This window comes from Aspergillus nidulans, chromosome I (genome assembly GCF_000011425.1).
Source record: "Aspergillus nidulans FGSC A4 chromosome I".
In the NCBI taxonomy this organism is placed as follows: Eukaryota; Fungi; Ascomycota; class Eurotiomycetes; order Eurotiales; family Aspergillaceae; genus Aspergillus; species Aspergillus nidulans.
In genome coordinates, this window is record NC_066257.1 from 3,008,418 (window position 1) to 3,030,364 (window position 21,947).

Here is a 21,947-nt window from a genome sequence, read left to right on the forward strand (position 1 = left end):
ATGCACGCCGACTGCGCTAGTATCACCCTGCATGTGTGTTGATTGGGCATAAGCCTAGCTTGTCGGGAGCGGTTTTCTAAGAATCTGAACATCTGCCCTGTGAATCAAACTTGCTACCGAGAAAAGTCCTGAGGCGAAGCACCACTGCGGTGTCGGGGGCCAACAAGGCAGTAAGGCATCAGTCCAGACCAGGCGAGCCTCGGCAATTCCCTTTTCGGGCTTACCCTCGGGCCAGCTGAGCTCAGCTTCCACACTACTCTTTCTCCGGCTCTTGCTCTCGCCTGGAAACCCGACCCCGTGGAGTCCGGGGCATCCATCCACATATTTATTACCTCGCCTCGGTTCACCGACCGATTTCTTTTTCTTTCAAGTCTCACCTTCTCCATCTTCATCCTCCCACCACACCAGACCACCCCAGAACCAGACGAAACAATGCCAAATCCACCTCCCGCCTGGGTGCAGGCCCTCAAGCCCGCCTCACCGCAAGGCACAGAACTGCTGACTCAGGAGCGTGCCCAGTCAAACATTGACGTAGACACGCTCGGCGACCTCCTGCACACGAAAGAAGCACTCAAGAAGCAAGACGAGATCTTGTCGGTGCTGAAATCCGAAAAGGTCTTCGACAAGTCGCGCAACCATGTCCTTGGACGTACTGAGAAGATCCAGCTTGCGTTGGCGCGGGGAAAGAGACTGCAGCAGTTGAAGAAAGCACACAATTGGTCAGACGAGGATGTGCATGTTGCGAATGATTTGGTGTCTGAACCAACGCCTTACGGTTTGCATGCGTCGATGTTCTTGGTATGTTACCCTTGGTAACCGCAGTTGGGCGGTGGGAGAATCCCAGTTGGCTAATAGTTGGCTCGCTGGTTAGGTGACACTTCGCGAACAAGGAACACCGGAACAACATAAGCTGTTTTACGAGAGGGCGAGAAACTACGAGATTATTGGATGCTATGCACAGACGGAACTGGGACACGGATCGAACGTGCGTGGGCTGGAGACAACGGCTACCTGGGATCCTTCGGATCAGACATTCATCATCCATTCGCCGACCCTGACGGCGTCCAAGTGGTGGATCGGGTCGCTGGGACGGACGGCGAACCATGCGGTGGTGATGGCGCAGCTGTACATTGGGGGCAAGAACTACGGGCCACACCCGTTTGTTGTTCAGATCCGGGATATGGAGACGCATCAGCCGCTGGAGAATGTCTATGTCGGTGATATTGGGCCAAAGTTTGGTTATAAGTGAGTGTTCTGGGTTCTCTGGTGGGATGTTGCTGACTGGTGCCAGTACCATGGACAACGGGTTCCTTCTTTTCAACAAGTTGAAGATCCCCCATGTCAACATGTTAGCGCGGTTTGCGCAGGTTGACAAAGCCACGAACAAGTACATCCGCCCCGCCTCGCCATCACTTATGTACGGAACCATGACCTGGGTGCGCTCGAATATTGTCCTGCAAGCTGGCGGTGTCCTCGCTCGCGGCGTGACCATTGCTGTCCGCTACTGCGCTGTTCGGAGACAGTTCCAAGACCGTGACGCCAAGGCCAATGCCGAAGAGAACCAAGTCCTGAATTACAAGATGGTCCAGATCCGACTTCTTCCGTTGCTCGCCGCTATGTATGCTCTGCACTTCACTGGCCGCGGCATGATGCGCTTGTACGAGGAGAACCAGGAACGAATGAAGGCTGCCGCTCAGGCAGACCAAGAGAAGCGGGGTGCGGGCCCAGAGCAGCTCCGCGCGGGCTCTGATCTCCTTGCCGACTTGCACGCCACATCGTGTGGTCTCAAGGCCCTGGCTAGTACAACCGCCGGTGAAGGTCTCGAAGTCTGCCGTCGTGCCTGCGGTGGCCACGGCTACAGCAACTACAGCGGTATTGGCCCGTGGTACGCAGATTACCTGCCGACCCTGACTTGGGAGGGCGACAACTACATGCTCACTCAGCAGGTTGCGCGATATGTACGTCCCCCTTCCACCACCACTTATCTCATTACTAATATTTCGTAGCTCCTCAAATCCGCTCGCGCCGTCCTCGCTGGCAAAGGCACCGCCAACGACACCTCGCGCATTCTGCAAGCGTACCTTGCCCGCCGCGACAAGGGCGCCTCGTTCGACATTCTTGGCAACGACGCCGACATTGTCGCGGCCTTCGCTTGGCGGACGGCCCACCTCACATTCGAGACTCTCAAGTACCGAGACGTTGAGAAGCGCTCGTGGAACAGTCTGCTTATCAACTTCTGGCGTCTTTCCACCGCTCTATCACAGTACCTCGTCGTGAAGAACTTTTACGAAGCCGTCAACTCGCCCGAAATCAGATCCTCCCTTGACAAGGACACAGCATCTACCCTCCGATCTCTCTTCCGCCTCCACGCCCTGCACACTCTCGACCGCGAAGCCTCCGAGTTCTTCTCCTCCGCTGCCGTGACGGTACGGCAGATCGGCCTCACTCAGACAAGTGAGGTTCCGAAGCTCCTTGATGAGATTCGGCCGCATGCGGTGAGACTCGTTGATTCTTGGAAGATTCCCGATTGGCAGCTCGACAGCGCGCTCGGACGCAGCGACGGCGACGTCTATCCCGATCTGTTCAAGAGGGCGAGCATGCAGAACCCGGTTAACGATCTGGTGTTTGATCCATATCCATGGAATGAGAATGTGCTGAAGAACGCGGGGGAGATTAAGAGCAAGCTGTGAGGTACTATATTCTTTCTTTTTGAACTATTGCATAGAGATTTTTAGTTAGAGTACTAGACTGTCCTGATACAGGTGGAATATAGAATAGAACGATGATTACTCTTCTGCCAACCTTATTTGCTCAAGGGCCCTGGTTGCTCGAATAGAAGATTGACACTTGCTCTAACTAGCTATTCCCTTACTAACCTCCCCGAGCCAAAAACAATGAGTAAGCATGAGACCAAGCATCCAAAACTTGGCACGGCCGAGACATGGCCGAGCGAGTAGCATGGCTGCGCTGGTGGCGATCGCTCCGGCGCCGTTGCGGCAGAGGACGATCTTATTCGCTGCCTCACAGACAAGGCGACAAGACTTCCCAAACGAGCTAGACCCGGAGACATTCTTCGGGGATTGTGCCGACAGTCAGATCTTTAATCCTTCAGGATCGGTGTTTGTTCCTGGCTTACGGCAAATGCTAGCATGCTTTGAATAGTGCAATATGGCGTGAAAAACATCCTTTCCTTCTCAGATTCGGGATCCTGAATAACTCTCTCTGTCGTCTTGACGGTGCGTGTACCTGAATGTTGACAATGGCGTACGTATGTGGCGATGACTAATGTATACAAGACAGGCGCTAAAAAAACATCCCCACCACGATTTCAAAGCAAGTGGACCTCAACTGTCCTTCCACTCGATTCTGTAGACCATATCTGCTATATAAGGAGCGTACTGTCCCTGCCGAAGATGTCGTCCATCACTCTCTATACCCCTGCAGTCCTCCACAATGGCTCTCCCTGACGTCGAAAACACCCCCGCCGCCGGCATCCCCTACTTTACACCAGCACAGAACCCTCCTGCTGGAACAGCTGCCAACCCGCAAACCAGCGGCAATGCCGTCCCCAAGCTGTACACACCTCTGACGGTGCGTGGGGTGACCTTCCACAACAGACTTGGCCTCGCGCCGCTCTGCCAGTACTCCGCAGAAGACGGCCACATGACAGACTACCACATCGCGCACTTGGGAGGTATTGCCCAGCGCGGCCCCGGTCTCATGATGATCGAGGCAACCTCCGTCTCACCTGAAGGCAGAATCACGCCGCAGGACGTCGGTTTATGGAAGGACTCGCAGATTGCGCCCATGAAGCGCGTCATCGACTTCGTGCACTCGCAGTCCCAGAAGATTGGCGTGCAGATTGCCCACGCCGGCCGCAAGGCTTCGAACATCGCCCCCTGGCTCATGAACAAGGGCATCGTCGCGACGGAGAAGGTCGGTGGCTGGCCGGATCGTGTGATCGGCCCGTCCACCGTGCCCTTCCACGAGACTTTCCCCACCCCCAAGGCCATGACCAAGGACGACATCGAGCAGTTCAAGCGCGACTGGTTTGATGCGTGCAAGCGGGCCATTGCCGCTGGCGCGGACTTCATCGAGATCCACAATGCCCACGGGTATCTTCTCTCGTCTTTCCTATCACCGTCTTCCAACACGCGCACCGACGAGTACGGCGGCTCCTTTGAGAACCGCATCCGGCTCTCTCTCGAAATCGCCCAGGTCACCCGTGACGCCGTCGGCCCCAACGTTCCTGTTTTTCTCCGTGTCTCCGCGACGGACTGGATCGAGGAGACCCTCCCCGAGGAATCGTGGAAGCTCTCTGACTCCGTCCGCTTCGCCGAAGCCCTCGCTGCCCAGGGCGCTATTGACCTGATCGACGTCTCTTCCGGCGGTGTCCACGCCGCGCAGAAGATCAAGTCCGGGCCGGCTTTCCAGGCTCCCTTCGCTGTGGCTATCAAGAAGGCCGTTGGCGATAAGCTCCTTGTTGCGACGGTGGGCACGATCACGAACGGTAAGCAGGCGAACAAGCTGCTTGAGGAGGAGGGATTGGATGTTGCGCTTGTGGGACGTGGTTTCCAGAAGGATCCCGGTCTGGCGTGGACTTTCGCGCAGCATCTTGATGTTGAGATTGCGATGGCGAGTCAGATTCGGTGGGGATTCACAAGGCGCGGGGGCACGCCTTATATCGACCCCAAAGCTTATAAGGAGAGCATCTTTGAGTAAGCGGGGAGTACGCGGAATCCTATAGACATAGATTAGAGCCTGGTGTTTTTTCTATAGACAATAGAGCGTCTATTTCATGGATTGATGATTTGTATTCCCTTTCCATAGACCAGTCTGAGTTCGCACCTCCACATATGGGCTAAGGTGCTTGCAGAGAACGGAGGCTGCCGCAAATTTCATTAGCGACGTGAAGAGAGCTGCTGGCTTAAGCTGGATGGAATCAAGCAGCAGTAATTCAATCTTAGTCTGCCCAATGAGACGTGCGATTTTGCTATTATTCCCCCTAGACCGAGACGATGCACTTCGCCCAGACGATCCGCAAACCTGCAGATTCTTTGCCCATTGCCCAACTCAAGAGGAGATACAAACTGCAGTCTAAAAAGGCACGAACGCAGTTCTATTCGGGCCGGCCTTGCGGCTGGAACTTTGGCTGAAATCGGCATCATCCGTCTTCTGCACGCTGATTACAGATGTTGGTGCGTACGGGCCGGCCTCAGATGAGCCAACCATTATTATAAAATTTCCATTTCATGGACTGGCTTAGCATTAGATAGACCTATAACACTTAGGAAAGACACGGCAACTTGACCAGCCATGCACCGGTCAATTCATGCTGATGAGTAGTGATAGTAAGGTACATCGAGATACTTGGGAGCTCACGAGAGATGAGAGTGATATCGCGATGCTATAGCTGCCACTGGATCAATCGGTTCAGCATTGTGACTCTTCATATTTCCGATAATACTTGACCGGTTCCTTGTTAGCGGTACCTATAGAAATACGTGCCGTCTAGAAAGAACCAGACGAACATTCCTTTGCTGGCTCTATAGCCATTCATGGGTAGAGCGAGCCGGGAAAAAATGTGGGACAAGAGACAGAAGGAGTGGAAGCTCTCATTCCACAATATAGATTCTTTCAGAAATGAAAGAGCTGCCGCCGGCCTTATCCTGACAGATTGGGTTCGAGATCTAAGTACGGGGGAGACTGTTATCCGATACCAGCTTCAATTCGTGCTCTGCTGGCGTATGCATGAGTCGAGGGCTCCAGAATCCCGTCAGGCCCAATTCTGTCCGGCCCCGCGAGCAAGGCAACGCTTGAACAGCGACCAAAATCATTCTCAAAGTATGATTAGGGTACTGGGATCTAATGTGCACAGTTAAGGCCGTTCTTATAACTCCGTACGCTGCGGTAATATGACGTCATAATATGCCCTATTCTCTCTACGTCTTGACTTCAACTAGCCTGGTGCCGAGATTTTTGCCTTGAATGCTCTGGAAATTAGTCCTGCATCAGATCAAGCTGTTGAAACCGTTTGCTAAGCCACACATCAACCCTAAGTGGCGTTCGTCAGCGATGCGGCCGGGACACCAGTAGGCTTAGGGCTCAACAGACTCTTTGATATCTCTGGTTAAGCAGCTGCTAGGTCGAAGCTAAACTTGGGTTTACGACGCAAGACAACAAGTCGGAATAAATCTGAATCCTGGGGACAAGCTAGGGCTTCGGCCGAGGCAGATACGGTGGAGCCGTTCACAGCGCATAATGAGGATTTTGTCGTCTTTACTATGGATCTTGATATAAGCCACATCACCGGAACAGAACTCTTTATCGGCTGTGAGATCCACTTCCTATATGGTCTGACAGCTTCGTCAAACAAACGAGACGGCGACGCGAGTGCCCCATTAATAGGAGTCGACGAGGCCACATAAGCTCTCGTCTCAGCGCCATATTTTCGATGCTATTGAGGACTCTGCATGTGATGTTCTCACTATCAGATAATAAATAACACTCATGGCTAACACTTGCATACTGATAGAGCAACGAGAGAAAGACCCGGTAGCTTGTTTAATTTCATCGATGGGACAAAGGTCACCCTTTAAGGTCCCAGATTCACGAGCGAAAAGGTACAGTACTAAGAAACATGTCTGGCCCGTATGGCAATGTCTATTGTAGCTACTAGGAGATTTTGGTTATTGCTGCTATTTGATTGATATTCAGTCTCGACGAAACTGACCCGCCAAATCTTGCCATCAAGAGATAATTACGCGCTTGGGGGAGACAGTATATAAACTCACCAATTTTGCTCTCTCGTAGCTAAGGAGAGTCTCTGTAATCTGGTATTACCAGTTGTATGTATACGTGAAATGTCACGATAATCTCGCCTAGCTGACCCCAACCATGCGGCGAATTTCCGCCCCACAGTCCCAGAATATCTTCCAATCAGCTGTCTGGATCTCAGTTTTTCGGCTGCCCGATAAAACGATCTAAACCCGGCTTGGCCGCTTGGACCCTGGGCCTGGACCCTAGGCCTTTGTTCAAACTTTAGCCCCTGATGTGTTTCCTGGTTTTGTATTTAATACTCCCCAATTTCCGTTCTTCCCTCTTTCAATCTGTCTTTCTCTTGAAATCCTTCAGCACCGTAAATCCCTCGAAATGATGCTCAGCTCTCTTCTTCTCCCGGCTCTGGCCTCCCTCGCCATCGCAGAGAGCATAGTGACTTCTATGTTCATTTTCGGTGCAGACAGACAGCCTCTCGCGGCGTCGATCATGGGTAATGTACGTGATTGATTATATTCCCCAATTTGCTGTATGGGGAAACGTACTGACCAAGCTCAGGACGCGTCCGCAACAACATACAGTATAAACTGTCCCCCCGGCACAGACAGCAACGACTGTGGGATGGGACCAGGCATGACCGTGATTGCAGCGGATGAAACCACGACGTACATGATGAACGATGGGGATAACTTGTACGTCCTACACTATTCTTCCCACCCTTCCCTTCTTTGCTTTATAATGGTAGTCAAGGTCTGATTTTGTCGCAGCAAATTCACAGCTGAATGCAGCGTTGGGAAATCCATCGCCGATTGTACCGCGAGCGCCGGTGGCCCCGACGCAAACTTTCCTGGAGTCGAGACGGCCACTGAGGAAGTGAGCTACATTCCTGTCACTGTCACGGCGGGGAGTGTTACGAGTACGGGGGGATCTACCGCGACTTCGACCTCGACTTCGAGTTCCAGTAATGGGTCTTCTGCGAGCGAGGAGGCCACCGCTGCGGGCTCCGCCAGTGCCTCGCGGGCCTCTGAGACGGCTTCTCAGACGGCTGAAGAGACTGCGGCGCAGCCGAGCGAGACTGGTGCTGCGGTGAGGGTCACTGGTGTTGTTGGATTGGTGGTTGGAGGTGCTGCTGTTGCGCTGATGGGTGCAGGGCTTTGAGGAACTTGTCGTTAGTGGCAGATATGGCATTGAGCAGATGCTCTTATGTAGATGATAGGCTGGTTTGTGCGTCATCTGTATTATGTATGTTTATGTATGTTTATGTATATTTGGTTTCATTCTTTAGCTATATCCATGTATGATAGCACTCGGATATAGTACTTCGGTATGGCATATAAATGCCTGTAGATGCAAGAACATACTCAAAATCACCTAAAGACTCCCTAGACAGTATGCTGCGGTCAGCCGTAGATGATGAAACAGATGCAGATAACAAACTGGCAGTGGAGCTGCCTATCAAAAAGAAAATTGCTTGCTGTTACTGTACATCACCGGCACCAATTCTTTGCGAGACAAGAAGCCCAGGTCTGTTCATAGGTCAAAGCTTCATACTCCGATGCCCCCCAACAACCCTGGGCACCTCAACGCCCCACGCAATCCTACAATCCCAGCGCACAGTCTCCTGAGATACTTCAGTCTCTCCTTGTGGCCCTGGATAAATGCCAACGACATCTCTCCACACAGTATCCCCCACTCCCAGCTGCCCACTCACCCACCGCCGTGCAATCTCTCCCGTAACGGCATCCCCATCCCTTCTCGCATCCAGGACCAGCAGAGTTCCGGCCAGAATCCAGGCGAGCGTGAACATGACTCGACGTGCATCAGCAACAGCCAGAGCTGGCGAATCCTGCAAAGATGTAAACCGCGCCTTAAAAGCCGTCCACGCACTCCTCAGTCCAAGTCCATCTGGGACCGCGCCATCCCCAAGCAGCCGCATCACTCGCTCAACCCATCCAGCGAGGACGTCAAAGTTCTCCCCCTTGAGCAGGAATCGCACACACTCGCTCGCCAGGACATTGGTCGTCCCTTCCCAGATAGAGTTGACGAACGTATTCCGCAGGATCCGCGAAACATTAAACTCCGGTTCGTCTGGCTCATCCATGTACCCCACGCCGCCCATTGCCTCCTGGCATTCCTGGACTCCCACAACAGCCATCTTTGATATCACGGCCTTTGAGAGTGCGGTTAGGGTCCTGAAGACAGTGTTTGCTTCTGCGCCTGCCCTTGGGAGGTGCGCGAGCTCGCGCTGACCATCCCGCGTCTTGTTCTCGACGAGATCCATGACAGCAATCGTGAAAAAGGCCAGTTCCATACCCGCACGATGCCGTCCTTCAAGCTCCGCCATGAGTCGTAAGTGCATAGGTATAAGCCACAATGGTTCCCCGACCGTCGTTCTGGTCTTCGCAAAAGCCTTTGCGATACTGAGCGCCCGGCGCCAGTTCCCCAGCGAGCCGAGGAATGTATGTGCGCGCGTGATATTCAGCAGCGGGGCGATGGTCTGCACCCCCCTGTCGAGGTCGCCGACGAGATGAGCGCGCATGTCGACGAGCTCCAGCTCCGCAGTGGGCAGCTCTTTTGTACCCATCTTGTTCTTCAAGCGGTGGATGCGCACACCGTTGCTTACCTCGTGGCGTTTCCCGTCCTTGTCGGTGATTGTGCGGCGCAGCGGAGCGAGGAAGACACTCAGCTTGCCGGAGGGGGTCGTCTTTGCAAGCAGTAGGGCAATGTTCGCGTCTGTAGCCGAGGAGAAGAATTTGAAGCCGTTGACGAGGTACTCGCCTTCGTCGATCTGAGGCTGACCCGTCGCGTTGCGTAATTCGGATGCCGGGAGCGGCGAGTATGTCGCCCACGTCTCGGTATTCTGTACGTCGCTTCCACCAGCGCGTTCAGTCATCCACTGTCCAGACGTCCAGGCGTCAGTGCCGCGCGAGGTGAGACGGCGCAATGCGACCTGGAATGGATGGTCTTGCGGCAGCGATCTGCGGGCGATCTCGTTTGACAGGATCAGTGCTGCGCCGTCGGTCATGCTTGCGGGACAGGAGGTCAGGCCTGAGGAGGGACCGGTCATGTAGTTTCTGGGTAGAGTCAGTGTTTGCTAGTTCACTATCTGCAAGATCTTGGTGGTTGGAAAAGGGTGGGATAGAACGTACACGGCATACTGCGCCATCCTCCTCTCCTTCCCGTACTTGTCTTCATAGCCCAGTGCTATTATCCTACGATACACACCAGCCATCAGTAAATCGCATTCCCGTCTCAAACTGAAACGAGTTCAAAGATAGGAGAGACAAACCCGTTCTCAGCGCCCCAAGCACCCAACCTCTTCCACCCCTCGCTCGTGACCAACCGATCCACGCCATATCTCTCTCCCCAGACGTTATACCACTTCACATATGGCAGGTTCCGTTCTGCGTCGGCACTCCATTCGTGTATCTTTGCGGAGACCGCCTCGTCGCCGAGCCGCGTTAGGTGTGGCGAGAGTGCGTCGACGTGGTGAGGGATGTACCCTGACGCGACTTGTTAGTAGACCGTACACTGGCAAGCGCAAGCAAGATAAGACGAAGAAGCAGTACATTCAAGTATTCTCCGCAAACTTGGGTCAGTGGTGAAGGTATTGCCTAGCGGTGCTGGTCGCGTGATGTGCCCGCTATTGGCCGTTGCGGGCTTTGAAGTGGGCGACATTTCTTCTTACGATATGCAATTAGTGCAGGATATCTAGTCTGAAGGAACAACTTCGATAAGATATGATAGCCTGGATGTAGAAGGCGAGAACCAAGCGCGGGGATGGCATGATGATGAATCGCAGAGCCCAGCCGAGGGAGCCGAGGTTATTTGAGTGATAGGAGAACGAGTGGGATGTAGATCAAGAGTTGTAAACAATTAAATAGCAATGATGCCATGCCACCCCCAGCTCAGAATACCGCCGCGCGAAAACTGTCTCACAAAATCCAAATACCGCACTCTCAGGTATGTGCTTATTGGTCTCTGGACGAGGCTGCAGATGCACATGCAGATGCACATGCAGGTACAGATTCTACATATAGTTTCACGTGAAATTAGTGGTAGATCAACAAGTGAATGTCACCAGTCATTATATAAATATAAATACATGTATATATGTTCATTTGTTTCTAATTGTATGTTATATCCAACTGTGTCCAAAGATAAAGGCTGGATCTGCCAGCGTATCGAGTCAACTGGAACCCTGCAGGTACATGTATCTTATCCGTCTATCCCCATACCGACTACCACATTGAGTTGTCATTGCCTACATATTTAGTGCCATACTCATATTCTATATCCTCACCTCTGGGGTTACAGGGGCGGGAAACTGGTACTCAAACTCTTGAACTCATGCCTGTAAGCAACATCTGGGCGTAGTAGTTCGTGTATCAGTCAAAGGATGAAATCAAGAATATCCTCCAGATAATAAAGCCCATATTTTCTAATCACCAAGCAAGGCCTTTGTCGCCCAGACAGCCCTTGCTATTAAGTTTCTCACAAAAACTCACTTCCTCGCTTCCCTTCTCCCTTCCGTCGTTGCCGGCCGTCGCTGGAACGGCGGGCCAATCTCGCCCCCCAATCTCTCTTCTTCTTTGGCGTGCTCCATAAGCATTCTTAAGACTCTCCTGGAACCTTATCGGCCCTTTCTCATTCTCCGGGTGCAGCTCGCCATTCATAAAGACACCCGTCCGAAGACTCCGCTGGGCACCTTCACAGAGTTCCCGGTCTTCATCAAGGACTTGTCGTTAGAATGCTAAGATCGCGTTGAACTCTTGAACTGTTGCTGCGTGGTGCCGGTAAAACCTCGTTTTCGTTCTTGGATGTTTGGCCGTCACGGGGATCATGCGCTGGATGTAGAAGAATCTATTCCTGCAAACACCACAAGGATTAGACTTTCAGCTCAGCTTCGTTGCATTCAGGAACGAGCAATACGTAACGGTCACACTCGTCCCGGGGAAGAAGAATGTAATTGCGCGTTGAAATTGCTTATCGATGACCCCCTTATTCACGATATGATGCTCCATATACCGCGCGTTTTTATTCGGCTCAACCCGATACTTTGGTAGATCCGTCACGCCACTGATGAGTGGATGGGATATCGCGCAGTGGTAGCTCGTTATAGTTCTCGATCTGCAACTTCCAGTTGGAGTCGACGTCCATTTCCCAGGAATGGTCGAACTTGTAGTCTGAGGCGAATTCAATTTGCGCACGCGATCTTCTTGGTCGACAGCGCCAAACTCGTCTCTCCATTTGATATCGGGTTCCCTAGCTTCGAGGTTCGCCCAGACAAAGCCGACCTTGTCGACGTGCACGTGGATTGGAAGCAGTTGGCGGACTTGTCAAAGTTGGGGAGTGTCTCGAAGCGAGGCGCTTTGGCGAGGTTGCCTCTCAATCCGTAGGACCAGCCGTAGTAGCGGCAGGTAAGAATTGGGGCTGTCCCCTCCCGGGCCCTGACGACAGGGTAAGCGCGGTGGCGGCAGATATTGTGGAAGCCGTTGACTCTGCCGTCGCGGACTCGGACAAGGAAGAAGGAGAAGTCGGCGATAATGAAGAAAAGGTAGTCGCCGGCTTTGTTGAATCGATTACAGTGAGTAAGAAGCATCCAGCGTTTGGAGAGAATGGCTCTCCGCTCGAGCTGGTACATTGCTTCGGAGCGGTACCATGATGCTGGCAGGCTTCGTGGCGCCTGTTCCTTTCCTGTGCTGGGAAAGTAGCTAAACAATCGCCACATCTTAGGTATATTGGTTGTTCATACTAATCACTTGCCAGGTCGACTAACGGTGGTTGAGCTAGGCCATTATTCAATTATGAGATACTGTCTTAGATGGGGGTTGGAGTAAAGGTTTAAAAATGAGGGCGTCGTCTTTATCTAATCTGGTATGCGATAAGCAGTAGCAGTCAGTATATGGGGAGTAGGGCGGCATGTGTGTTCAAGATATCGCGAACCAAATCTACTCCAAATCAGCTAACCGGCCGAAACGCACAGCGCCATTGCACTCTCTCTGACTCGTAGAGGTCCAGTATCATGTATTATTAACAATGTCTTGGATGGCAAGGTGGGTGCTGCCCGTAAATCCTTCTTGATATGAGGTCGAGGGCATGGCGGTTACCTATGCGGCCGCCAGGCGAATATCGTGCAACTTCCGCAGCTTTCGTACGACCTTATCCGGATTAGACAGGTCAACCCAGGTCCAGGTTCCACGTCTGACGAGCTTTAAAAGAACCCAGACTCCAATAAATACCAGAATCTACATAACAAAGGAGTTAGCATTTGTGGTTTCCCTGGAATTGCGACTCACAAAAAGGAACGAGGATAGAAAAGGAAACAAATAGAAGCCACCCCAGAGCGAAGCTCCGTTGGCAACTATCAAAACGAAAAGACAGCCTACGAAAGCGAGGTAAGCGAGGTAGGGCTGCAGGGGTCCGCGGTACGGATAATCGTCATAGTCTGACTTGGAAAACCGCCGTACTTGTGGAATACGTTGCCTTTCAATAACGGAACGATGGCGGCTGATGCAATGGTAATAGCGGATATATGCAAGAGCCTCACATGTCCAGACGACAACAACAGGAACACTCCCCATTTGCGCCAATATCTCAACGAACATGCCAATAGGGGTTGCTGTGGTGGTACCGCCGCGTAGCTGGAGGAATGGTACCCAGACAAAAGCAGCTGCACTGGTAATCATGGCACGGATAGGAACCTTTCGGGTGTTGGTACGGCCTAAGAAGGCGAGAATCTGGATGTACCAGGGTTGCCCCCTGCCTCCATCTAACCTGCTGGTGAGCCCAAACAGTGCGCGTGACGCGACATACAGATTTGTACTGGCGCAAGTAATGCAAGTGAAGACAAGAAACGCGTTGAAGACGTTGTGGAGATGGGGAATCATGGACTCGGCGGCAATCACCACAAATGCAGAGGCAGTGTCAGTCTGGATACCGGGAGCGGAGGGAAGACATTCGGCGGTCGTGCTGATCCAACTGAGGCGAGGAAGATTGCAGTGATTCCACGGTATGTCAAGCGAGACGAGGAGCCCGCAAATCGAGTAGGCGACTGTTGCCAGCAGCGAGAAGTACATTGATGAGAACTTGACAGTGCTCCCAATCAGGATGCCGTTACGTTGCATCGCTTCCACACCTGTGCTATCGAGCCTTTGTCGGTGCGTGCCGAGGGCGGACTCCAATGCTGATGCTGCCACAATCTCAACTCCGACATATGCAAACGTAGCTATTGATAGGCACATTCTACTACGTTAGTGTTTGTATGGACACGAGACGACAAAGCCTTACAGGAATGCAATTCCCCAGCTATCAGCAGCATCATGGTCAAAAGCAATAGGCGACGACCAATCTATTAACCTTAGTATTGCGCAAAGTTGTACGTGACGGGGAGCATAGCATACTTTTCATGCCTAGATATCCTTTTTCGCCGGCTGTTACATTTCAGTCAGCTGCTCTAGCTGTTCAGGAATAAGCTACCTACCTCCAGCATTGATCACGATCAGGGCGATGACAATAACTGCCAGGCACGCGAGCTTGATGATGCCAGACAGCACCTCTATCAATGCGTAAAACTGCCATACGATCAGTTTCTGCAGGATACTGCAGGACATGAGTGGAGGCTTCCAATACCTCAATCTCCGTTGCATTTATCAATGCTAATATAGATGGAACCAGGAAGTAGATGACTACCCCATCGATGACCTTTGTTCCGTCGGCGCCAGTCCAGAAGTCGACTTCCGCAGCCAGAGTAGCTATTAGAGCACCAAAACTCACTGAATATGTGAACCTGCTACGTATTAGCGAGCCTAGAGATATCTCTACGAAGAGCTAGGCTATCATACCAGTAGGCAACGCCCACAGTGATTCCTAGTTCGTGGTCCACAAACTCACTGACGTATACCGAAAGAGCGCCAGGAATCGGCCATATACATAGCATCTCTGTGACGCACTGCATCACGGCCCAGGATAAAAGCCCGATGAGTAGGAAGGAGAGAACCGCCGCGAGGGGCCCCGCGAGCTCAAGAATCTGACCGCCGCGCCAGTACAGTCCAGTTCCCAGGGTTCCGTTCACGGTAATCATCTATAGATCGTTAGCACTTGGAAAAGCTAAATAAACTGCACGCTCAACACGTGGTGGGCGTAAGTAATTGGTGTCGCGAGCGCCGGTAGATAATAACAATGCAAGGGAGGTACCTAAACATACGAATACATGGATCCCACTTAGCTTCCTCTTGACCGTCCTATTTGCGCTCGGAGAGACGTAAAGCGTCTTAGCTTGCTTGAATTTGAATTGATCGGCCTCGCCATCGTTCTCATTAGGTGGGTAGCCCAACTTTTTCGGGCTGTGAGAGCTATTGGGTGATGATGCATGTGGAGTCTGGGTAAGCTCCTGATCTGAGGTCACCGTATCTGCTCCGGGTGTCACTTGCGGGAGCCAGTCAGGAAGCCAGTCAGAGAACTCGTGTCCCTCTTGCATCTGCATATCTTGGCTTCGTACGTGGCTAGGTGTACACTACGAACTGGTGATTGACGGTGTTTGACCAAGGGAGAAAGTTCGTGATAAAACAGGAGAGCGAATCCTGGGTAGCCGGTGCGCAGACACAACAATTTGCGGCTGGGGATAGCGTCGAGCCTAAGTGTCTAACCCCCAAGAGGCCGTCGACGCTGCGAACGATAAGAGGATGCTTCAGCCTCCCAGGTTGACCGGCCCCTAACCCGAGGAGGCATGGTTGGCGCGGACGGGAGATTTGACGAGGCGCCATCTGCCACTAAGATCGCGCGCCAATCCATCGAGGATGGCAGCACGGTAGCACCGTGCTTCCGACTGCGTCTTGTCCAGTCAGCTGGTGTGTATTAGTTACTGTCGTTGCTTTTCCTTCGTCATGTGTGTCGATGCAATGTTCCCCTGGTGACGTGGCAAACGCATGTCAAAGCAGTATCCACGAGACCCATGGAGGCTCTTTTCCGCCAGGATGTTTTTGAGTCGACGCCACATGCTCACAAATCTGGATATTGGGCTTCTGAACTATTTCATTGCAGTGACAGCACCTTGGGCCCGACCGTCTTCTGATTAGGTTTACTGCGAGTGACCGCGACCTAGAAACTATGCCGGAGCAGAATGTCAGCAGTCGATACATTCGCAGGTGGCGTCTTCAGATGCTTCTGGAAAATCTGTTCCCGGAAGTGAAAGACTTCAGCATCCGAGTAAAGGCCTTTCTTGTTTCAATCAACTGCAATCCTTGCTGATACTCTCTTAGTTGAGAGAGGATGAGTGGATATTTTTCGTCCCTAGGTTGGTGACAGAGGTATGCTTTGAAGACCGACATGTTGAAGATACAAAAGAGGTCGCTGACCAGTCCCTTGTGGCATAGAGCGAGCTTGAGTGCGCCTTCCCCGATTACGCTTACGTTTGTACTGTGCTGATGCAACCATCGATTCGTAGCACAATTCAGGAGTAGTGGTCAAGGCGCTATCTACGCGTTGGATACAGGTTGATACTGTCATTCCGCTGCGCCGTCATTGAATCCAACCATGTGTATCGCGGGCCGACCGCTACCGACGAGCGATGCGATGAGAATGTAACCCCCTCCTTCTACCTCCCGAAGTCTTTCAGTAGATTGATCGTCCTTCGCAAGATCCGGAAGGCATGCCAGTTCCTTGAAGCGAAGCTTATCCTCGGTGGACCGAGGTAGAGCCATCTCCACCAACAGCAACCTATAATTGATCGGCTGCCGAGCGATTGCGTACAACTTATCGTCTCGGGAATTTATCAGTAATTTCAGCAATCGATATTGTTTGATATCCCTTTGATTAGGAGCTGTTGTTCCTTCTGCTGCTAGGTCCTGTATGTGTAATTGTTTTTCCCGCGTAACAACAACACACATGGTAGGCTTTTTGTGGAACGGAGCGAAGGTTGTGAAAAGCCGCGCGGTGCTGCTGCTGTCCGCGCCCTTAAGTGCATCGTCAGATGTGGAGTGATATTACAAATGAAGAGTGCTTACCCGCGCTTCTATAGGCAGACAGTGCATGACCTTAGTTGCGATATTGACGTGAACAACGTACACTTTGCGATCGGCGCTGGGGACCGTAAGCTGAGGTCGGAAAACGAGGTAAATATCGTCCGTGGTGTTGAACAAGAGCTTGGTAATGTCACCAGCTGGCCACTTCAGCGGACGCTTCCACCACCGGTCTGTGGACGAGATTTGGCCTCTGAATCAACTTGTCAGCTGTGCAGCTCCATCAAGCCAAGTGGGAACGGCGGAAAAACACACGTGTCTGCAAGACGATAGATGAGCACAGATCCCGGTTTGCGATCGTCATCTCTGGCCCTTAAAACACATGCGAGGATTCGGCTATCTGGAGAGATGGCAATTTTTCGGATTGCTGGCTGCTCTGGTAGCTCCACTGTGCAGGGATCCTTAAGACTATGTTGTGTCTGGAGATCGAAGATGACACACTCCAAGAACAGCCTTGTCAACAGTCGGTCTTCAATAGAACGGCATTACTTACATGGAACGTAGCCTGCGTTGTGGAAGCGACTAGGTATCGCTTTGTCAAGCGCACACTATGCCAAAAGCAATCATCTCTCTGCAGCGTGTATTTCCCCACGCAGGATATACTGTCTGATGGTGCAGAGTTCAAAGATAGAGCCGAGTAGAGCAATATCTTACGGTCTGTCCAGTACGCAATGGAAGAGCTATCTGGAGATATTTGACAGCCCTTGAAGGCCTCGGTCTCGGAAAGGTACCACTGATACACACTTGCGGTTGTTGCATCCTCGTCTTTGTGGTTTATTCTGTTACCATTAGTGGCTGAGGTTGTAACCATCACGAGGGAAAGCCCTTTACCTTTCCTGGACCTTCTGCCGGACGCCTCGCATCCCAGTAGGCGGTTTGGCCACATTGCTGGAAGGATTCTCTCCGAGTTCAACGTATCCTTTGAAAGTCACCCGGAGCATGCTTTCCACATTTTTGGCGTCTTCTCGCTTCGACTGGTCTATTTGCAGAACATGCTTCTCGATATAACTCAAGAAGCTACTCACAATGCCGCCCTCATGCGAGCTACGTCCATTCGCTTTCTCTATCAGATAACCATGGGTTTTGCTGATAGCTGGATTCGGCTTTGTGCCTCTGAAGCCGCGAACGACGAACTTGTCAGAGGCACCGACTTCATTACATTTGAGACGCTCATTTGCATAACGTACCACCCCCTGTCGCCCTTCTTCCATATAGGCGAAGAGAACGCTCAAAACGCAGCCAAGGGACCAGACGTCACTTTTAGTCTTCATTGAGCGGTCTCCAGATTCTGCCTCGGGCGCCAGGTACGTGCCCTCTGCTCTTCGATTAAGCGTACCTGACAAAGAAGGGTCTTTCACATCTAGCTCTGAACGCCGAAGGAACCATCGATTCACATTTTTCTCCTCTCCCAAGCCCCCACTGAAACGACGAATTTTCATGCGGGACATGCCAAAGTCACTAATTCTCCAAATATTGCGGATCTTGCCATCCGCCCCAGGCTCACTGAAGATCAAGATGTTGCTAGGCTTCAGGTCCATGTGGTAACAAACAAGATCCTCCATTTTTGGGGTCCTCATTTCATGATGGAGAAAGTGGAGACCTCCCGCAAGACCCATGGCACAGCGGATGATGTCTATCTTTTCCTCGATACTATTAGGCCGTGTTGGATGGTGTTCCATCATATATGCTCGGAGGTCACATATCGCAAGCGGCATGAAAAGGCTGTATACAGTTGAGCCAAACGCCAAGCTGCCCATATTCTTCAAGATGTTTGGACATTCCCAAGCGGAGCTTGCGCGGATCATCTCCATGATTTCTCGCTCTCCCGCCGGGTCAAACTTGTCACTAACATAATAATCTTTGCGCGCTACTTCCACGGGCTGCAGGTTCGCAGTTCCCTGAACAGGATCGATTAGGTGGCCCTTTGCTATCTTTACTTTGAAAACATGTCCAAAGTATCCTTTCCCAATGTCCTGCTCCTCCAAGTAGGGTAGTCGTCGGTAGTCGATGGTATCGATTTTCAATTCGATCCCGTGGTTGATAATCACAGGGCAGAAATACGCTTGCTTCCCCAAGAATTTGTCTGCGTCAGCTTCGTCTCCGTCAAACAGAGCTTTGAGATCTTCCCGGTTAGCAGGTAGAGAGCCGACCTCTGTTCCTTGTCTTTCCATCACAGGCTCATTCTCCACTAGGAGAGCTGCTGTAGCTTTCCTTGCGGATCTCACAGAGCATGCCGCAATGACCAGCACGATAAGGAACGGCTGAAGTTGTCTTCGCTTCACTCTTTCGACAAGTTCTTCTTCTGTAGCGTTAAACTGGTCAAGTAGCGCATGTCCAGGCTCGAGCAAACTGTGGAAAAACCGCCGGAGTTTGTCTCCGTGCAAAACCTGTTCAGCGGTCCCGACAGGCGCAAAACGAAGAGATTCCCGGTCCTTCCTTGCTAGATGCGAGTATACCTCATCGTAAATTTCTTTGTGAAGGCTGTCGTACGAATCTGATGCCATTGCCGGGCTTGCATGGGGGATGTTGAGAAGATCGTGGCCGGGTTGGTGACGAGGCTGAGGCTGAGTGAGTCCGCGTCACATGCTCGATGATTCGATGCGTCCCACATGATTTGCTGTGATATGCTAAATAGCTTTGGTCTAATTGTGCTGGTCACTTAATTTGCTTTTTCACGTTTGCTTGTGTTCTGTCGAGTAAACTAGGTCTCTTCGCGTTTGTCCCGTCTGAAACGCGTAATCATGTGAGATGCCTCATCAAAAGAAGCCGCCATTGTGTCTGTCTGCGTACGGCGAGTTCTTGATGGTTCTTCACCAGAGTTGGAGGAGAGATCTTGCGACTTTTCGAAGGGCCGGAGATTGAAGCCTAGGCACCTGACCTGTCCGGAAATGGAAGGCAGGTCTCCAGCTGGGATTAGTCAGCTATGACAATCGTCAGACCAGGACTCTCACCTGGACGGATTTGTTCATAGTCAGCAACACCATTGAGATAAGCCAAATAGTGAAATCTGTTCCCATCGACCGTCAATCAGATCCATGGCGCAGGCGTGCGAGAAATGTCGGATCCTCAAAGTTAGATGCGTCCGAATTGAACCGGGAAAGCCATGTACCAAGTAAGTCTGTACGGGATATGTAGGCACCAACTCTGATCCTCTTGCCAAACAGATGTATTAAAGCAAAGACACAATGCATAGTCCCAGAGCCGAAACAACGAGTTCAGCAAAGACAAAGGAGGCCGTAGGTGCTCATTGGTTTGGGAGAAAGCTACTGACTGCGAAGTAGACGTCTCGCTGATCTGGAGACAAAAATAACGGACCTACTCGGTCTTCTGTCCCAAAATTCCGCGGCGCCCACTGTCAACAATGGATCTGTTGAGAGTCCTGAGCGCACCGTAAGTACTGTTTGCACCGCTAGTCAAGCTCAAGATTATACGGGAGGATGGCTAGACCAGGGGGTCCTTGAGGAGCTGAATATGGACTTTGTCCAGACGTTAGACCCAAATACAGCTTCTTCTTCTTCTTCAGAAATGATATTTGAAACGCCTGCAAGTGCCGAGAGCAGTTGGATTACGGACCTAGGACTCAGCCTGGCTGTCCTCGAGCATCTTCTTGATGGCTTTCGCTCCCTCGCGCGCTATTTCCCCTTTGTCATCATTCCGGCTGATTGGACCGTCACGTACATGGCCGAAGACCGGCCTTTCCTCTTGCTCTCAGCGGTGGCATGTGTCGCGTCGAGATTCAGTAACTTGCAGCAAGCCCTTGCTGAGGAATTGAAAGGAACCCTAAGCCATCGTGTCGTCATAGCTGGGGAGAAAGGCTTGGACCTACTGCAAGGATTACTTGTTCACCTGGCCTGGTTTGTTTTGTGCTCCCGTTCCATTCAGCTGCAGAACTGACTGATTCAGGTTTCATTTCTACCTGGACCCGCGAAGCCGGCAGACCTACCAATATTTGCAGCTAGCGATCAGTATGGTCGTTGAGCTTGATCTAGAGCAGAAAATTGCTGACCTGATCGAGGGCTCAACTGCACCAGGCGACCTCTGCAGTCGTGAAGCATGTCGTGCCTACCTTGGCTGTTATTATCTCTCCAGCCTGTAGGAATTCAACGTTATCTGCGAAGTTGGGCTTTTAGCTGACAATTTTCAATAGTATAGCAACAGCCACATCAAAGCCAGATAACTTTCACTACTCAGAGCTCTTACTGCGTTGCACAAGGATGCTGCAACACGAGCAGGAGTCCCCGACCGATGAACTCATATACCCGTTGATCAAACTGCAACAGTTGGCACGGGAGGTTTGCGACACATATCAGTCAGGAATATCTCAGATCAATGCGTCCCATCCTGAGCGGTTCAATGCTCGGTTGGAAGAGTGGTGGACTTCCCTCCCCGCAGACTTTCGATGCGCAGGCAAGACCCCGGTGTCCGTTGAAGTCTATATTTCACTAACTGAAAGTACTAGCCATGCTAACGAGCGGATACCACGCTGTGAAGATCAGAATCTTTGATATGGGGCTGGTTTACAAATACGGACAGAGAAAGCGACCCCCTAAAAGCCTTTCAGGCGACTCGATGACATCGGCAAGTTTCAAAGTGGTTCTCAACCTAACCAAATGTCTTATTGGTGCCAAAGAACTCTTCGACGTGTTTATGGTAATTCCCGAAGGAGAGCACGATAAATTGCCTCTTTCAATATGGTACCAGCTCATATTGGCCATAATGGTGCTGTACAGACTGTCCGTTGGACTGCCGGAGACTTCCGACTGGGACAGAGAAATTGCACATGATGCTGTGAATTTGCCCGAGTCTCTCGATAAGCTGATCGATCGTCTACGGTCCGCTGAGTCTAAACGACGAGCTGAGAGCCAGCCCTCAAACGACAAGTGTCTTTTCACGATTTTTCCTGACATGGTTGAGAGCGTCAAGGAATCCCTCATCTCGGCTAGCAAGTATCCCACTCAGAATAATGCTTGCGAAGTCTCTGCACATCCAAGCTTCGTCAGCAGCAATTCCGCGCCCTCTACTCAAAGACATCGATGTCCTGCAATGCGCAATCTACGGAGGCAGGCCGCTGAAAGTACAATGGAGGATGCCAGACTGCAGCGCTGTATTGCTGAGGAGATCCAGAACATTGAAAACGAGAGATTATTGACC

The 21,947-nt window shown here is 51.7% G+C and overlaps 8 protein-coding genes across 8 annotated transcripts, besides 1 other annotated feature; 4 read left to right on the forward strand and 4 right to left on the reverse strand.

Annotated features, from left to right (window-relative positions):
- Positions 1-21,947: part of a sequence feature (contig 1.112 1..353724(1)) that runs on past both edges of the window.
- On the forward strand, positions 433-2,690 carry ANIA_06752 (acyl-CoA oxidase aoxA; the record flags this gene model as incomplete). Its single annotated transcript, XM_659264.1, has 4 exons — positions 433-798; positions 872-1,245; positions 1,292-1,958; positions 2,007-2,690. The coding sequence occupies 4 exons, from the start codon at positions 433-435 to the stop codon at positions 2,688-2,690; spliced, it is 2,091 nt and encodes a 696-aa protein (XP_664356.1).
- ANIA_06753 (NADH:flavin oxidoreductase/NADH oxidase) lies at positions 3,446-4,722 on the forward strand (the record flags this gene model as incomplete). The annotated part of the gene is made up of 1 exon (XM_659265.2): positions 3,446-4,722. The coding sequence occupies exon 1, from the start codon at positions 3,454-3,456 to the stop codon at positions 4,720-4,722; it is 1,269 nt and encodes a 422-aa protein (XP_664357.1). The 5' UTR covers positions 3,446-3,453.
- On the forward strand, positions 7,153-7,935 carry ANIA_06754 (putative GPI anchored protein; the record flags this gene model as incomplete). Its single annotated transcript, XM_659266.1, has 3 exons — positions 7,153-7,275; positions 7,336-7,469; positions 7,545-7,935. 3 exons carry the CDS (start codon positions 7,153-7,155, stop codon positions 7,933-7,935), a joined length of 648 nt encoding a protein of 215 aa, XP_664358.1.
- On the reverse strand, positions 8,315-10,455 carry ANIA_06755 (putative acyl-CoA dehydrogenase; the record flags this gene model as incomplete). The annotated part of the gene is made up of 5 exons (XM_659267.1): positions 8,315-9,851; positions 9,927-9,966; positions 10,003-10,034; positions 10,067-10,280; positions 10,347-10,455. The coding sequence occupies 5 exons, from the start codon at positions 10,453-10,455 to the stop codon at positions 8,315-8,317; spliced, it is 1,932 nt and encodes a 643-aa protein (XP_664359.1).
- On the reverse strand, positions 11,975-12,508 carry ANIA_06756 (aromatic ring-hydroxylating oxygenase subunit alpha; the record flags this gene model as incomplete). Its single annotated transcript, XM_659268.1, has 1 exon — positions 11,975-12,508. The coding sequence occupies one exon, from the start codon at positions 12,506-12,508 to the stop codon at positions 11,975-11,977; it is 534 nt and encodes a 177-aa protein (XP_664360.1).
- ANIA_06757 (uncharacterized protein) lies at positions 12,888-15,262 on the reverse strand (the record flags this gene model as incomplete). The annotated part of the gene is made up of 8 exons (XM_659269.1): positions 12,888-13,025; positions 13,077-14,022; positions 14,068-14,128; positions 14,181-14,210; positions 14,261-14,351; positions 14,410-14,531; positions 14,671-14,860; positions 14,984-15,262. 8 exons carry the CDS (start codon positions 15,260-15,262, stop codon positions 12,888-12,890), a joined length of 1,857 nt encoding a protein of 618 aa, XP_664361.1.
- Positions 16,281-19,300, reverse strand: ANIA_06758 (protein ffkJ; the record flags this gene model as incomplete). Its single annotated transcript, XM_659270.1, has 8 exons — positions 16,281-16,622; positions 16,663-16,730; positions 16,782-16,789; positions 16,843-16,989; positions 17,052-17,215; positions 17,290-17,318; positions 17,451-17,575; positions 17,628-19,300. The coding sequence occupies 8 exons, from the start codon at positions 19,298-19,300 to the stop codon at positions 16,281-16,283; spliced, it is 2,556 nt and encodes an 851-aa protein (XP_664362.1).
- On the forward strand, positions 19,832-21,868 carry ANIA_06759 (Zn(II)2Cys6 transcription factor domain-containing protein; the record flags this gene model as incomplete). The annotated part of the gene is made up of 8 exons (XM_050611111.1): positions 19,832-19,908; positions 19,961-20,032; positions 20,210-20,650; positions 20,700-20,888; positions 20,944-21,088; positions 21,189-21,216; positions 21,256-21,704; positions 21,788-21,868. The coding sequence occupies 8 exons, from the start codon at positions 19,832-19,834 to the stop codon at positions 21,866-21,868; spliced, it is 1,482 nt and encodes a 493-aa protein (XP_050467166.1).